This window comes from Tripterygium wilfordii, chromosome 21 (assembly GCF_013401445.1).
Source record: "Tripterygium wilfordii isolate XIE 37 chromosome 21, ASM1340144v1, whole genome shotgun sequence".
Classification (NCBI taxonomy): Eukaryota; Viridiplantae; Streptophyta; class Magnoliopsida; order Celastrales; family Celastraceae; genus Tripterygium; species Tripterygium wilfordii.
Genome location: NC_052252.1, coordinates 8,420,328 through 8,436,521, shown reverse-complemented (window position 1 = coordinate 8,436,521; position 16,194 = coordinate 8,420,328). Strand labels below are relative to the sequence as shown.

Sequence of the window (16,194 nt, the reverse complement as noted above, 5' to 3'; positions counted from 1 at the left end):
TACGTGGTCGGGAGTTTTGTGTGCTACCATTAATGGCTATGATGGTAGCACATAAAATAATAAAGGGAAATTTCATTTGTACATCATTAAAATACTAATTTTACAGTATTTTTAAGTTTTTTTATTTTAAATAAATAACATTGTTTAAAATAATATATTAACCCTTGAATTAAAAATAAAAAATAAATTTATATTTACATATTACTAAGTTTACACCATAATTCTAAAAAAAAAATAAAATACAAAGTTGAGCCATTAAAAGCGAACCTTGCGCATGCACCATTTTGGAAGGCTCCTCTAGTGAATTTCGACAGCAATGGAGATCATCAAATTGTGGATCCTAGCTGCTTCAATTCAGGGTAGTCATCCACCCAAGAATGCAAAGATTCACTCCATTTAGAAATTAAGGTCAAACATGAGAGAACATCACTTTCAAATTTCCTCACAAAGGACAGACATATGGGACTCAATTGCAGCGCCAAAGCTCTCCTGAGATCTGTTCTCGCAGAGAAACAAGAGTTATGTTTCTCTGTGGTTTCACTGCTATGGCACAAGTTGATTGCTGCTCCTGAAACTCAGCCTAGTGAAGAAAGCACTTATGCCCAACAGGATGGTCTCGAAATCGGTAGGGGAGGAGAAGGAACAATTGTCATGGGTTTTGGTTAAAATTTATTTTAGTGATGTGGAAATAATAAATACTATTGTCGAGTAGGGGCAAAAATAAACTCACGTGCGCACGTGCAATAATATATCCTCTCTGCCTCGGGAACAGCGCTGGTTCACAAATCACAAGGACTGGAGAGAAGAGGAAGATGGGCGGAGTAGCGTCAAAGCGAGTCAAGGCCAGACTCGGAAACTCACCCGAGTTCGACTCCGCCTGCGACTCGGCGTACACTCACTGCCTCTCCCTAACTCAGTGCGCCTTCGATGGAGTCTTTCCCTACCAGCTCCCAAACGCTGCCACCCATCTCCACCATATCCTCTCCACCGCTCAATTCCCACTTATCCACAAGTGGGTCCCGACTCCACCAACTCGGTCCCAGATCGACATGGCCCTCCGAGTCATAACTCGTCGTCAGCAGCCCAGAGACAGAGAGGACCCGGAGCTCTTGGGGCAGGTCCAGTTCAAGGAGTGGGCTGTGGAGCTGTTTGGGGAAGCCGTGGTGGGCAGTGCAGGAAAAGCGATTTTGACGAGGGTACCGATGGGAGTTGCTGGGATTACCGGAATCGGAGCCGCTACTCGGTCCGGGCGGGAGGTCGTAGGCACCGCGATTGCGGTCTACGCCCTGGGTGTTGCTAGTTGGATTTATATTGGCTTGTCTAGTTAGGAAGCAACTTTTTCAATTGAAATTGCAGATTTTGATTGCAATGGTTCAATTCCAAGGGATTAATTGACTATGAATAATGCTTAGGGTGTCTTGGCTTGTCGGGTGGAGCAGCAAAGTTGCAGAGACATTATGAGTGCTTTTGCTGATTGTCTCTCTTTTGTGTAAATACACTTGTGGGGAATCAACTAAGCCATTGCATAAAAGTTGTATCTTGGAGAAATAGTGTTGAAACAAGTTTCTGGATATTCATCATTTAAGGGATACAAAACCTTTGAAGGAAAGAATGAACTTTTGCAGGTAAAGAAGAAACAGAAAAAGAATCAATGGAGACAGAAAGTTGGAGCACTCAAGTCATGGACCTTCTTTTTTCTTGTTAATCTGTTATAGGGAATGAAGATGTGAGTTGTCTTACTCTTCCTCAGTTTCAAGACCTGGTATGTATTCTAAGCTCACATCAAAAATGACTGGACTATTTGGAGCTACCCTTGGTCTTCCTGGAGCTGAAGTCAGACCTTTCGGAAATGCCAACTGCTCAGAAAAAGAACAATAACATTAAGCAACTGCAATTGTTCCCAGTTGAGCTTTTCTGCATTAGACATGAAGTAACCATGCAAGTTCAAAGACACTTTTAAAAGCATGTATATACACAACCAGCCCCTGAACCCCTACCTGCTTTATGTCGCATTTAGGAAGTATATTTATGTGTATAAACTAACTCAATCCTTAGTATTGAAAAGGTTGGTGAGTTCAGGAAAAACTTCCAATTAAATGCAAAGTTTAGCATTGCCTACAAGGTTTTAAAGAAGATGCTCTTATAGAAACTTGAGGTTCTCACTCGAACTTTACTTGTTTAGAAACTTTGGAGAGACTAAAATATTTCCCAAACCATGAGGAGAAAATGAATACATATGCCAAATGATAGCCCAAAGCACTGTAATCACTCAAGAAATTAGTAGCAACGCAGGCTTTTGTTTTTCAAGGAGCCAAAGAGGGGAACTTACTGGTCCTGGAATATAGAGCCTTCGCTTTCCTCCCACTTTCATGCTTAGGATCCCTTCATCAAGCCCCTTGATCACCTGTTCTACTCATTCAAGTTAATGATCAGTTATGACAGTAAAATTCAATGTGGATACAACAGCCCGCATTTCAAATACAGCAATAAACATTTCGTATAAAGGTTGCCGTTTGAATATGGGATGAAAAGACACAAATATGCGAAACTTACCCACGCCCAGATTGTCAATAAGATGATCTTGAAACTATTAGCATTTTTTTTCTTCAAATTCTCATTGATGCAACAAAAGTGGGTGTAGGTTTAAGATCATTATTGATTGGCAGTTGCATCCAGGGCATACCTGATCAGCACCAACTCGAAAAAGGTAAAACTGGCCTTTCTCCAATGAACTGCAGAGTTCAAAACCAGAATATATGAAAAAAAAGTTAAATAATTACTCATATTATTATGTTAAATGCAATTGCTCCAACCCTTAATAATAGCTTCTCAAATGGAAATGTGGAGAGACCTTCTAGTGATGACTGATGACTTCTTATAAAATGTTCCATCGGTAGAAGATCGATATTTCCAAAAATCACCACATTCGACGATTTAGATTGTTGTGTTTAGGCTTAAGAACTCAATAACATCTCACACCATGTACGAGTTCAAGCTTTTAGACTGCTAGTTCAGATAACCCACAGTAAACACCATCCCTGACTTGTTTTTGATGCATAAAAGTAGTTGCCACTTCATTATTGAGTTGAGAAAATAAAATTTCCACTTTAAAGCCAATTGTACAGAACGGCTCAGTTGTGGTCTGAGAATTTGGTTTCAAGGCCCTTCACATATGAGCTAACACTTAACATCTACTTAAAATTGGCATCACTTCAACACGCAGATGAATAAACTATTTCTAATCTTCATGTGAAGATAAACAGATAAAGAAGTAAATAGACAGAGATGGCTACATTTTGTTAAACAATGGCTTACCTGTCAAATATTTGTCCTGAAGGTACCATGGCAACATAATTAGCAGCCACCTGCAGTAGTAAACCATATTTGCAGTAAATGTCAACAACCAATGACCAAAGTTCAAAAATATTTGCATCAGCATCGATGACATAACAATTCACCACCCACCAACCCCCACCACAGAACTTTAGAGGATTTCAGGCTACAATTGGTAGTTGTCAAGAGGCTAGTTAATTTTTAGCAAAGTTCAAAAATATTTGCATCAGCATCGATGACATAACAATTCACCACCCACCAACCCCCGCCACAGAACTTTAGAGCATTTCAGGCTACAATTGGTAGTTGTCAAGAGGTGAGTTAATTTAGCCAGTCAATGACTCAGAGCAAACCAGAATGACGCGCTATGAAAAGGAGGCTCATTTAAAAAGGTTCACAAATTAAGCAAAAGATTCTTTCATCCATAGATCAGCTAAACATTGTTGAAGCATGGAAGCCAAATAAGAGCAACCCAACAAGAGGCTTTTGTTTGCAGTATCATACCGGAAAGAGGTCATAAGAAGGATCGGACAAGAGAAAGCCATCTAACTGCACTAACAAAGGCAATGGCTAGTCTGTTTTCGAAAGATGGCTAAGAAGTCAACAGCTTCAATAGAGGTCCATGATTAATCAGATATTGCTGCCACTCCTTAGAAGGTTTCAGCTTGAGGTTCAATTCCATGCTTTACTAGACCACAGATATAGACTAGTTAGCAGAAGCCAAAATAATTTACGCACCTGAAAGCCGATGGGTGGACTAGGGCCTCGACCAACTTTAATATCCTTATACTGCAAACCAGACTCTGTGGTTACCATAGGTACCTTCATCAAAAGAGGAATCTCAACACTTCAATTACCAGCCATTAAAACCAGAACTCACTAAATATTCACCACTGGTAACTAAAAAGATAAAATTGCTCAGGACATATCTTAAAACCACCAAAGATTTTTTTTTTCCCGAACTTAAAACTCATCTTTGCCTGTCCGATCACAAAAAAAAGAGGTAAAACTGCATGTGGATAAAGCGAAGAACTCTTCCAGAAAAGCTTATTCAATAGTAAGTGTTTGAAAACATTGAGAACTCTACTTATGATGAGCTCGTCATGGTGGTTAGTACGAACTTGATGCAAAGGAAGCCAATATATTCAATTGGGAAACTGAAAGTTAAATTTCTCGACAATTAAAATCTTGAAAGCAATTTAAATGTCAAAAAGTACTTGACTCAGCTAACATGGGCTGATATTATGAGAGACAAAATATTGCAACATCATCACAGCACGAGAACTAAGCCTTAAAGAACAGTTGTTAGGATTCTATGGACTGCGTGTGGGGCTTGTGTGGTACAGTAATAAAAGGTTGTCAAAAGAAGAGAATTTATGTAAACAAGAGAAGAACCATATACAATGGTGCTTAAGTGCATATAGTAAGCCTAATCTAATGAGATCGATTTCTTCGAGCAAAAAGCATCATAAAATAAGGTGCTCCATTAAAGAAGGGGGAAAAAAAGAAGAAGATAGACAATACTTTTGTGCAATGAGACTTATTATGTGGTGTAATCCTACGACTTCTAGGTTGCAACCAAGCAGCTCTACTACAAGGCCGAGATTTGCCTTCAAGAATGTACTTCGTTTCAAGATATCATTTACACTTTACATTGCTATATATGTAAAGTTACTTTTAATAATCCATTTTTCTTTCTGATACCAGCCAGGTAGCAGCATCATTTATGGATTTTCATGCAGCATTTTACTCATGTTAGGGCAGCAAACAAGCTATAAGCAAATGAAAGACAATATTCTTAGAAACACAATCCACTGAGCTTAGTTCGGATTTAATAAACTGAGACCCTTTTTTGGAGCAACCAGACATATTTTTAGGTTTCCTTAATGCAAGAAATAAGCACAAAAAGAAATCCTGCAATCATAAGTGTGCACAACATGTTTCCCCACTCTCCTATGCATGAAGCCATAGCCCCTTGATCTTTTGGCTTTAATTACAAAGGCCTTAATTAAAACAACTCTTCAGCCAAATTAGTATATAACATCATAAATTTCCAAACATGTCTCTGTCTGTTCTAGGTTAAGCTTCATACAAGTTATTGGACCTCAATTAAGAAATCATATTCCATCTCTACTTCTTCCGACTCTTTGTCTTTGTCTTTTTCTTTTTCTTTCTTTTTTATTTTTCAGAATGGCTATGAACAACTTTCATCACTCCAAAACAACCCTCTGACATGTTGAATCCTAATAAAGATATTTATAAAGACAACAGCAAACAAAAGGACATAAACTGCCAACAACAACAGAGATATTGCAGATTTGGGGCTATGTAATCTCACCATACATTTTCAATCTCTTTCTCACAAGCCTCATCACATAATCTTGGCTTCTCCTCCGCTGGCAAGCCAGCTCCTTTTGCGTCAACTTGCTCCATAAGCAAGCTCAAAGCCCCAAGAACTAACCCAATCGCATCTCTACGTTTGAATAAAGTTAACTGATTTCTATCTTCTCTCATGTTTGGAGTTTTAGGATCGAAAAGTGAGCATCTCACATTTAGACCTTGAACCTTGAAGCCAAAACTGGATTGATGACTGGCACATATATTTTTGCAATTGGCAGAACCTGACATAACATTGTGAAATCGGTGTAAGAAACTATATTTTAAACATTTCCTCCATTAATATGTTAGATAGTACTTCATGCTAAAATTAGATGTGACGAAGGTTTTGAAGGCACGGCCCCACAGATCCTCAAATCTGACTCATTTGCCGTAAAGTACAGAGAAGGCCTCTCAAATCTGAAAGCTGTCTTTCAAAGTTCAATCGATTCAACTTTTAATATTTGCGAGAATGATTGAAAGAAGTACTAGGACAGAAGGATACAAATCATTAGGCACGGAGAGCTTTGGAATCTCCTTCAAGTTTAGATTCCGACTTCCAACATAATTCACCCCCAACCCAATTTACGGTAAACAGTGAACCATTTCATTAGAGTATTACTATTTTCCAACAATCTGCATTACTAAAAATAAGCCTACAAGGCTACAACCAAAGGAGAAAAAACAAAAAAGGAAAGGAAATCTTTGGTTTAGGTCTCTGGGAACTCAATATTGGTCAGCTATTATTTACACACAAAAAACACACACACATGAACATAACGAAGAGCAAAAATAGAAAAAAATTTAGAATCTGGAAACAGCTAAGTCCATTACACGCAAGACATTGCTATGAGTAGTAGTGTAAACGGAGTTATACGCAAATTGTAGGAAATTGACAATGAGTACATGCAAATCCAAACATATCACAAGTAAAAAGATTAGAATGGGAGAGGACATAAAGAAAAAATGCGGAACTCCAATATCTTGTTGATGTCGATGTTAACGAACACCAAAAATACTGTAAAAACCCTTGAATCTTATTCACTGAGAACTCACAGAATCTGAAAGAAACAAAAGAAGTTACAACAAATTGTGCAGTTCCTAAGCTAAATTGGAACCTTGGTTGTGAGAAGTGAGGAAAAATTAAAGAACTTACCGAGTGGAAGCAAAAGCAGAGATGAAGCTGAACAACAAGCCATCTTTGTTTATGCGTTTGGGGAAACAGAGGAGGAGTTTTTGTGGAATGTGGATAAAGAATTATTTTTTAAAAAATATTTTATTTAAATTCTCACGTGGCTCATCTTCACCGTCTATTTTCGTTCCTAATGAAAACCGCACGATTTCGGTCACAAGCCATTATCTAATGAACAATGCTAGAGACCTCCAAAATTTGGAGAAAATCTTCAGTGGTTTCTGCGCACCACGTCATCACGCTGACGTGGTGCGCATGTTCCACTTAATGGATGACACCTGGCATCTTTATACCCAGTCAGCAAAAATTAAAAATCATAAAATTAAAAAAGAAAGAAATAAGAAATAAGAAAAATCAAGATCTTCATCTTCCTCTTGTCATATGGCCGACGCCGCTTGATCTCTACAACTTGCATCACCTGCTTGAGTCTTCACTACCATGACCTTGAAAGCAGTGCTACTGGTTCCTTCTTCTTCTATAAATCTCAAGATGTATTTCCATCAGTTGAAATCGGCTGTTTTAATCTCCATTAATCAACCTAATCCCTTCATCCACTAATAGTTTCTCTTCCTCTCTCTCTGAGTCCTTTCATTAATCACTTTAACCACATTAATCACCAACTTTCAAGTCCCCAAAGATCTCTCTAGCCTCTCTACCTTCAACCATGCAGATCTCCCTACTTGATACCCAAACCCGACCCGACCCACCAAGGACCCCAGCAGCGCCAGCAAGAGACCCGTCCCATCTGCATCGTCAAGACTCAAGACAGAGGAATCTGGAGAAATTTTTGTAAGTTGAGTCGCCAAATGGATTCGTAAATTGGGCATGAATTTCTGGTTGGACGAAGAAGATCTGGGTTTGTGGAGAAGCCCAGATCTACGGTCATCTCCAATCACCGGTCTCCATCTCCAATCACCGATCTCCATCTCCGGTCTCCATCTTCAATCGCAGGTCTCTCCATCTCCAAATGGGTACCGTCGCTGACTCTCTCTGTAGATCTCGATCTCAGCGGCAACAGTCTCCGGTCTGGTGAAGATGGAAGATTGGTTGGACGACGTTGCAAGGAGATCTGGGTTTTGTGTTTATGTTTTTTCTTTTTCTAAATTTGAAAATATCACACATAATATTTTTTATCTAAAATTATATATATAAAGCCATGTCATCCAAAATTTGCTGACTGAGAATTAGTGGCGCCATATGTCGAATGTTCAGTGGAACATGCGCACCACGTCAGCGTGATGACGTGGTGCGCCGAAACCACCGAAGATTTTCTCCAAAATTTGATCCCAAAAGTCTCTCAAATCTATATGATATTAAAATAACCATTGATTAAAAACACACATGTAGGTCCCACTTCACTTCCAACACTCCACATCAAATGGAGGTCTTCATTTTTTTGGGAAATGAAGCATTATTCTTATCTAATATGTATCAAAAATGATATATAGCCCAACACATTTGGTAACCCGACACAGCCCAAGTCTGCCTAACGCTTAAGTGGCACATCCATGTCATTGTCAAGGTGTAAAATTTTTAAAATTCAAAATTTTCATATTTATCTCTCTTATATTTACCCTACCATCTCCTCCACCCTCACTCTCTCTCTTCCATCCCTCTCTCTTTCCGCTATTCTTTCGGAAGGCAAATCTGGCGATGATAAAGGAAGTTTACTGATTAATCGTCACGGGCTGCATAGGTTCCGACAACTCGCTATCTCTTCTGTTGGATCTGTGAAGATCAAGCTCCTGCTCAGTTCTTTCATAGGATTTATGATTATAGATCTGGCTTGCCGCTTATCGGATTTACGATTAAACTGTTTGTATTACGATTCTCCCATTTTCAATAGGCAACTCTTGATCTATGTTTCGGTTGTCTTGGTCTTGATCTATGTTGGCTTTTCAATGATTTCGCTTCTGATTGTGTTAGTTGTCAAGTGGAAGTGAAAATGAGAAAGTTCTATCGCCTCTGATTGGGTGGGGTAGAGGGTTTTGCTTCTTTTTTTTAACATCAAATTGTGATATAAATTGATATTATAAAGAGATGAGTTTAGAGAGAGGATGGAGTTGCAGACAGAAGCTAAAGAAGAAGAGGAATAAAGAGAGAGAAATGAAATGGGTCTTTCATTGAAGTTAAAATATTCAATACATTGTTACAATATATATATATAGAGAAATAAAGTGACTACAAGCTCCAACGGTAATATTGGGTGTGACAGGTTCCAATGATAATGTTGGGTGTGGCATAGGTTAAGCTCATATTTCAATACTCCCCCTCAAACTCAAGTTGGTATACCAACTTGGGTTTGACATAAAAAAATGATCCAAGTCTTGAGCAAGAAGAGAGAGCAGAAGAATAATATCCGAATCGGGTTGATCGGTTCCTATGGATGCATCATGCCCGCACGACATCGTTGTTTCTGGACCGTTTCACTTAAATCTTAATGGTACTTGAGTCCAGATAATTGTTCCAACTGGACCGTTTCACTTAATGGTACTGAGTCTAGTGGGTAAAAAATACTTGGATCAATTTGGGGAATATCACAGCAATGTCAGAATGAAACTATGCCATTTAGGCAATAAGAACTAAAGGTAAAAAGATGGACAGGGTTGTCCAAAACAGTATGACAATAAGTCTATGAACAAGATAATCCAAAATATGATGAAACATGACCTTGAAATCTTAAGAGCTCTAAAATACTTGAGCTACTCTATTCGATCAGAGTGAAAGTGACGCCTTCTTTCTTCGCAACCTCTAGAAACTCCAAGCTAACAGAGGAGAGCACCATGAAATAAATTGAATAACCAACTATAGGTAAAAGAAAGTAGAGGAGAGCACCATGTCGGAGATATAGACAGTGAGAGAGTACAACCGTGAGCAATTGAAGCATAGATAATTAATAACAAGCCCATATAAGAACAAGAAGTATACAGGGAGCTGCTGTAGAAACACAAACAATAGCACATCACAAGAGTGCTATCGCCACCCTTAAAGGCAGTGGCGGCACAACAAAAACTCAACTTTCAGGCCAAAGATGGATTCTGCTCCGATACCAATATAGAAATTGATATTATAAATAGATGAGTTGAGAGAGAATGGAGTTGCAGACAGAAGCTAAAGAAGAAGAGGAATAAAGAGAGATAAATGAAATGGATCTTTCATTGAGGTTAAAGTTTCAATACATTGTTACAATATATATAGAGAAATAAAGTGACTACAAGCTCCAACGGTAATATTAGATGTGACAGGTTCCAACGGTAATGTTGGGTGTGGCATAGGCTAGGCTCATATTTTAATAAATTGTGGAAGTATAAATGAGAATCATATTCTATTTGTTATTTTCTTTTATGCTTTACTAAATAAGTGTTTACATTGATATGGATTATATGTATGATTTGTGTCTCTTGTTTGATTTAGTTGCATTTTGAGATCTAGGTAAAGATTATTTTATTGCAAGTACATGATTTGCCTTGAGATTGTCGTGTTAATAAAGTCATTCCATTGATTTAATCAATTGAATAACCATATGCGTGAGTCGAAATTCAATTGAATGACTTTAATCAATGGAATAACTTTATTCCATTGATTACATTAATGAAATAACTAGTTTATTAAATTTCGTCCCAGTTTGCGCCTAATTTATTGTTTTCAAAAACATTGGAATTACTTCATGAATGAATAAAACATTCTGGTTCAGTGTTTTAACCTCAATTTCATTATTTTAACCAACTACAAATGTAATGTTCTAATATCTCATTTTAATGGAATTGGACCTCAAAAAGGTCAATTTCATAGTCTATACTGATATTCCGTTGTTTTGAACAATGGAATTTCTTCATGAATGCATAAAACACAATGATTCAAAGTTGAAACTTCAACCACTATTTCATTCTAGAATTTCATTGTTTTTTTGAAAGCACAATCCATGATCCATCAAAAAACATGAAACTCTTTTCTCCCAAAAGCAAGTGAATGCTCCTTATAGATAAACGATATTCTCACTCCTCAAATTAGTAATCTCACCCCCAATCATTGATTTATATAAATTTATATATATTTGATTCTTTAGATTTGTATGTGATTTGACAGTACATTCACATTCTAAAAATTAGTTTTCGGTAAAATATACTTTTCTTCCCTTAACTATGGGCATGATTTCATTTTCGTCCTTCTCCTTTTTTTGTTCCATTTTCGTGTCCCAACTTTTGACAAGTACCCTGGTCGTCCTTGAAATAGATTCGGTCACAAAAAAATCTAATGTGACATATGAGTTGGCTTAATTTATACATAATAGAATATATTTGATAATACACTTAGGACAAAAATTACATGTAGGACATAAGAAAATTAAATTAAATGAAAATACAAAAAAGCTAAAAAGTAAATGAATTGGTTTGTGTATCTAGTCTTGATTCCTAGGGTTTCTCCTCTAATTGTTATTGTTGGTGAAATGGATTCTACATTTTTTAATTTTGTTCAGATGGATAGGTACTGAATTTTGTTAGTGTTTCTTGTTTATTTGAAGTTGGATGTTGTAGGGACAACGCATATATTCTTATGTAAAGTCGGGGACTAAAAGTCTCAAATTTCAATACTTTATGGACATATCGTTCAAATTATGAATAGGTTGTCAGGTTTGCAATCTCTGACATGCCACAACAGATTTTTCGGAGGTCAATCTCACTTTAGGGATGAAATGGATACCTGTCAAAAGTTGAGACACGAAAATGGGATAAAAAAAATGAAAATGGTAAAAATGAAACTACGACCATAGTTGAGGGACGAAAAGTATATTTTTGTCATTAGTTTTCTCACCCTCATAATTAGTTTTCCCACCCCAACAATTAACTAAAGTAAACTTATTACATCACATCAATGCAGATTGACGGATACATTTAACGTATAATGCAAGTTGTTCTCTGTATGGAGTGACCTACTGCAAGTGGATAGAAAAGCACATGCATAAAGCCATGGCTCAAGAACAAAACTCAGTTCAATGATAGGTAATATCTATGATTTTGTGCCATAAAAAGGTAATATCTATGAGGGCGGAATGGTTCAAAGAAACTGAAACAATGAAAACGAATGATAAATTCGAAAGGCAAGAGATAGTGAGAGATCCCTTCAACAATGTCCATTGAAAGAACCTTTAGTGATGCACAAAGAGGAGAGTCGGAGAGGTGTTGTGACGAAATCTCACTAAATTGAAGACATTTTTCCTAATCACAACTTGATTCTTTTTCTTTGTATGTTGAGTTTTATGCTTTTGTGTTTGTATTTGTCTTTTTATCTTTATGAATATGTTTTTGATAGTTGCACATCTTTTAAAATTTATCTGTTTAATTTGTACAATTCAACATATATAAATGAGTTTAACAGATAATTTGCCTATGGCTAGATATTTTGACAGATAAAGTGGTTATAGAGCTAGATATTTCAACAGATCAATATATATACCTTGATATTTTAATAAATATATTTCATTAAATCAACATGCATGTCGTAACCAGAGCCATGATGCATAGGTGTACTCGGGCATGTCATTGCCACCCATCTGAGTACGTTTGAAGTCGCCACTAATTGATATTTAAAGACATAATTGGACGTTTGACGATCAAGACCTAGTCTATATATATACATAAGATTCATGAATGTTCGGGGGATTTGATTATATGTGGGGAAGGGGTTAAGCATCTCGCAACATCTGTCTTAAACGGATAATTACCTCCTAATCATATGAAAAGCTTCATGAGTTATGCGATTAAATGACTTTGATCCTCCCTAATTACCATCCCATGACGTTTAAGATGCAAAAGTAAAAGAGTTGTCATCTCGTTCTCTTTGATATCTATGTTTACCTATTTAAATAATACACAATAATGTATAAAAATAAAGCCTACATCAAAACAAAATAATAAAGCCTAGGGTATTAAAACAAAAAACGAACGAACAAAATATACAAAAGTATGTCGGATCATGCTCTTGTCAAATATATGGAAATAGTATGTTGGATTATTCATTTATGTTTTCAATAGTTAGTGCTAATTAAATTATTGAATCAAGTTTTAAATTAATTGATTAAGTGCTATAATTCATAACAAAATTATATTTCAAAATTAATATTAGATTAGATTACTTTGCATACATATCAGAGAAATTTATTTTTGACTTATTATATATAATTCAAATTAAAAAGTGTTTGTGAGTTGTTTGGATATGATTTGAACTCTTCAGTATCAAGATTTAGAACACTTTAGTAACTAATATTTAAAACTTTATTAACTAAATTGCTAATTTAATTTGAATTTCATATTTTAAATTCTAAAAATCTAACATTTATATTTTTATTAATTTTATTCAATCTATATTAATTTTATAATAAAATACTTCCCTTTGTGATAATTTTTTCCCTTTTAAATTTTAAAAATTCAAACAGCTTATGATAATATTATCTTTTAAATTTTAAATATGACAATATTGTGTTTAAATTGTGAGGTATACGTATTCATCAAACATCTCCTCATTGTCTCTATTTTCTTTTATTTTCTATTGATACTACAAATGTCTTCAAGGTTTTATTTTATTGATACTATCACTCATGATAGGCATGATTGGAAGTTGAAAGTTCGAGTTATACGGTTGTAAAAGGTTCCAAACTTTGTGAGACCTGATGAAACAAACACAATTGAGATGATTCTTATGGATGAAAAGGTAATCTCTATTCAATTTTTTATTTGCTACAAATTAATAATCATATTTGATATGATGTTTGATTTTTTCACAACAGGATGGAAGAATTCACACCTCTATAAAAACATCTTTACTTGGAAGGTTCAAGGATCTGTTGATAGAAGGTTATGGTTTTGTTATGATCAATTTTATAGTTGGTTACAACAATGGAAAATTCAAATCTACAAGGCATAAGTATAAGTTGAATTTCATGGTAAAAACTGATGTTTCATCGCCGATAGAGTTGAACAATCCAAAGGAAAGTTTTCTTTTTGTTTCTTTTACCGAGATAATTGCAAAGAATGATGAAACCTTTTTAATTGGTATATTATTATGTTCACATTACCATTATTAAATATGTTTTCTACCATTATTATTGTGATTGACAAATATGGTTGATTTTTTTTGATTTAGATGTTATTGGCAAAATTGTTGAAGTTGGTGATCTCATTCAAAGTTCAAAGGATGGAAAAATTACTAAGAGATTGGAGATTGTATTGGAAGATTTGGAGTAAGTAGATAACGTAATAAACATATATTTGTTATTCTATTTTAATTTAATTATTAGATTCTTTAACATACTATCTAAATCATTTGTTATTAGAGAAATCAATTGATTTGTACGTTGTGGGGCGAGTTTGTTAAAGATTTTAATTCGAACATGTATGCTAGCATTCAAGGGCCTAATATACTCATACTTCAGACTTGCAAAGTTAATGAGTACCTAGGTAAGCATCAAAGTTAAGAGCACATAATTATTCTTAATTTTCTAGATCCGTTGAGCCGATAGGTGTAAGTCATTGTTACTCTAAATCATACAATACACATTTTTTTCCTTGATTTATCCGATGGTATTTAAATAATCCTCTTAAAATAACCAAAAAAATTATACAATTGTGATTGAATTGCTTTCTCAATCTATATTTAGTCCAAAATTGTTTTTGTTAATAGGTTCTGAAGACTATTATTTTTTTGTTTGCATTATGTTTGTCTTCTCATGTATTAAGATACACTTTATTTGGGATATTTCGAATATCACTAATTATCCTCTTAACATAAAATTAGGCAAAGTAAGAGTGTCCAATGCTTATTTTGGTTCAAGAATGTTGTTCAACCCAAACGTTAAGGAAGCCATCGATTTTCTAAATAGGTAATATTATATTAATTGTTTATATTTAATATTATTAAATTTATAATAATTTCCTAATTTTCAAATTTGAATGATAAAGGCTTGGGAACACTAAAGAATCTGTATCTCAAAGGGTTAGTCAATTGTCCGGACAACCTTCATACTCCCCAGCTGATGATTTTTTAGTCCACTCTGAAAGAAAAACAATTGATGAAATATTTGAAAGTAAAAAGGTATTGATAAATAAAATGTTATACATTATATCTATATATAATATTTATAAATTAACAAACTACGTGCATTTAAATATATTTTTTATTTTTTATTTTTTTTTGATTACAAGTACAAATACAATATACGACACACCACCAGATCAAGCCTATGAAAGTACATATGTCAACAGGCCCCACGCAGGAGGCACAAATCAAGCCCACGCAGGGGCGGACTAAGCTCACACACCTCCTTATAAATATTCAGAGGAGGTGAGACTAGAAGGATAATAAAACTTAAATAAGTGTATGTTAGGCTGATGATGAAAAAAATTTAAATTTGAATGTGGTTATTATTACCATGTAGAGTTTTAAAACATTTTATCATAGTTTGAAATTGTTAAATTTAATATAATAATTTTCAATAATTTATAAATCAACGCACAAAGAATTTAAAGAAATATTTTGAAGACTTACACCAAATAATGAAAATGATTTCTTTATGCATTTATGTTTTCAATAGTTAGTGCTAATTAAATTATTGAATAAAGTTTTAAATTAATTGATTAAGTGCTATAATTCATAACAAAATTATATTTCAAAATTAATATTAGATTAGATTACTTTGCATACATATCAAAGAAATTTATTTGACTTATTATATATAATTCTAATTAAAAAGTGTTTGAAAAAGGTGATAAAATTATCTATAAGGATAAAGATAATCATAAAAGTTGTTGTGTAGAATTTTTTTTGTGTTTGTTTGATCAGGCCTCATAAAGTTTGGAACCATCCATAATCGTATAATACGAACCTTCATGGGTGATAAAATCATACCTATCATGGGTGATAAAATATATTCAATAACATTTTAAATTTTGAAAAAGGTGATAAAATTATCTATAAGGATAAAGATATTCATAAAAGTTGTTGTGTAGAATTTTTTTTTTAAAAAACAACTATTTTAGTTAAGGATTAAAATATGATTACCTAAGCATTACAAATAACTAAACACGTGTATTAAGAAGTTGGAAGTTTGGGAGGGAAAAAAATGGGAAGATGTCTTCTACTTTTATATATATATATATATATATATATATATATATATATATATATATATAGATGTTGTATTTATATTTAATCCTAATTAAAAAGATGTTGTGAGTTGTTGGAATTTGGATATAATTTGAACTTTTCAATATAAATATTAAAAAATACTTTACTAACTA

General features: G+C 34.5%; 2 protein-coding genes across 2 annotated transcripts; one reads left to right on the top strand and one right to left on the bottom strand.

Moving 5' to 3' along the window:
* Positions 1-812: 812 nt before the first annotated feature.
* On the top strand, positions 813-1,730 carry LOC119987855. The gene is made up of 3 exons (XM_038832754.1): positions 813-1,290; positions 1,552-1,625; positions 1,716-1,730. Exons 1-3 carry the CDS (start codon positions 813-815, stop codon positions 1,728-1,730), a joined length of 567 nt encoding a protein of 188 aa, XP_038688682.1.
* On the bottom strand, positions 1,509-6,960 carry LOC119988058 (peptidyl-prolyl cis-trans isomerase FKBP16-3, chloroplastic). Its single transcript, XM_038832960.1, has 7 exons — positions 6,866-6,960; positions 5,677-5,954; positions 4,072-4,155; positions 3,316-3,365; positions 2,684-2,732; positions 2,330-2,404; positions 1,509-1,856 (listed from the first exon to the last, which is right to left on the bottom strand). The coding sequence occupies exons 1-7, from the start codon at positions 6,906-6,908 to the stop codon at positions 1,737-1,739; spliced, it is 699 nt and encodes a 232-aa protein (XP_038688888.1). The 5' UTR covers positions 6,909-6,960; the 3' UTR covers positions 1,509-1,736.
* Between the last annotated feature and the right edge of the window lie 9,234 nt (positions 6,961-16,194).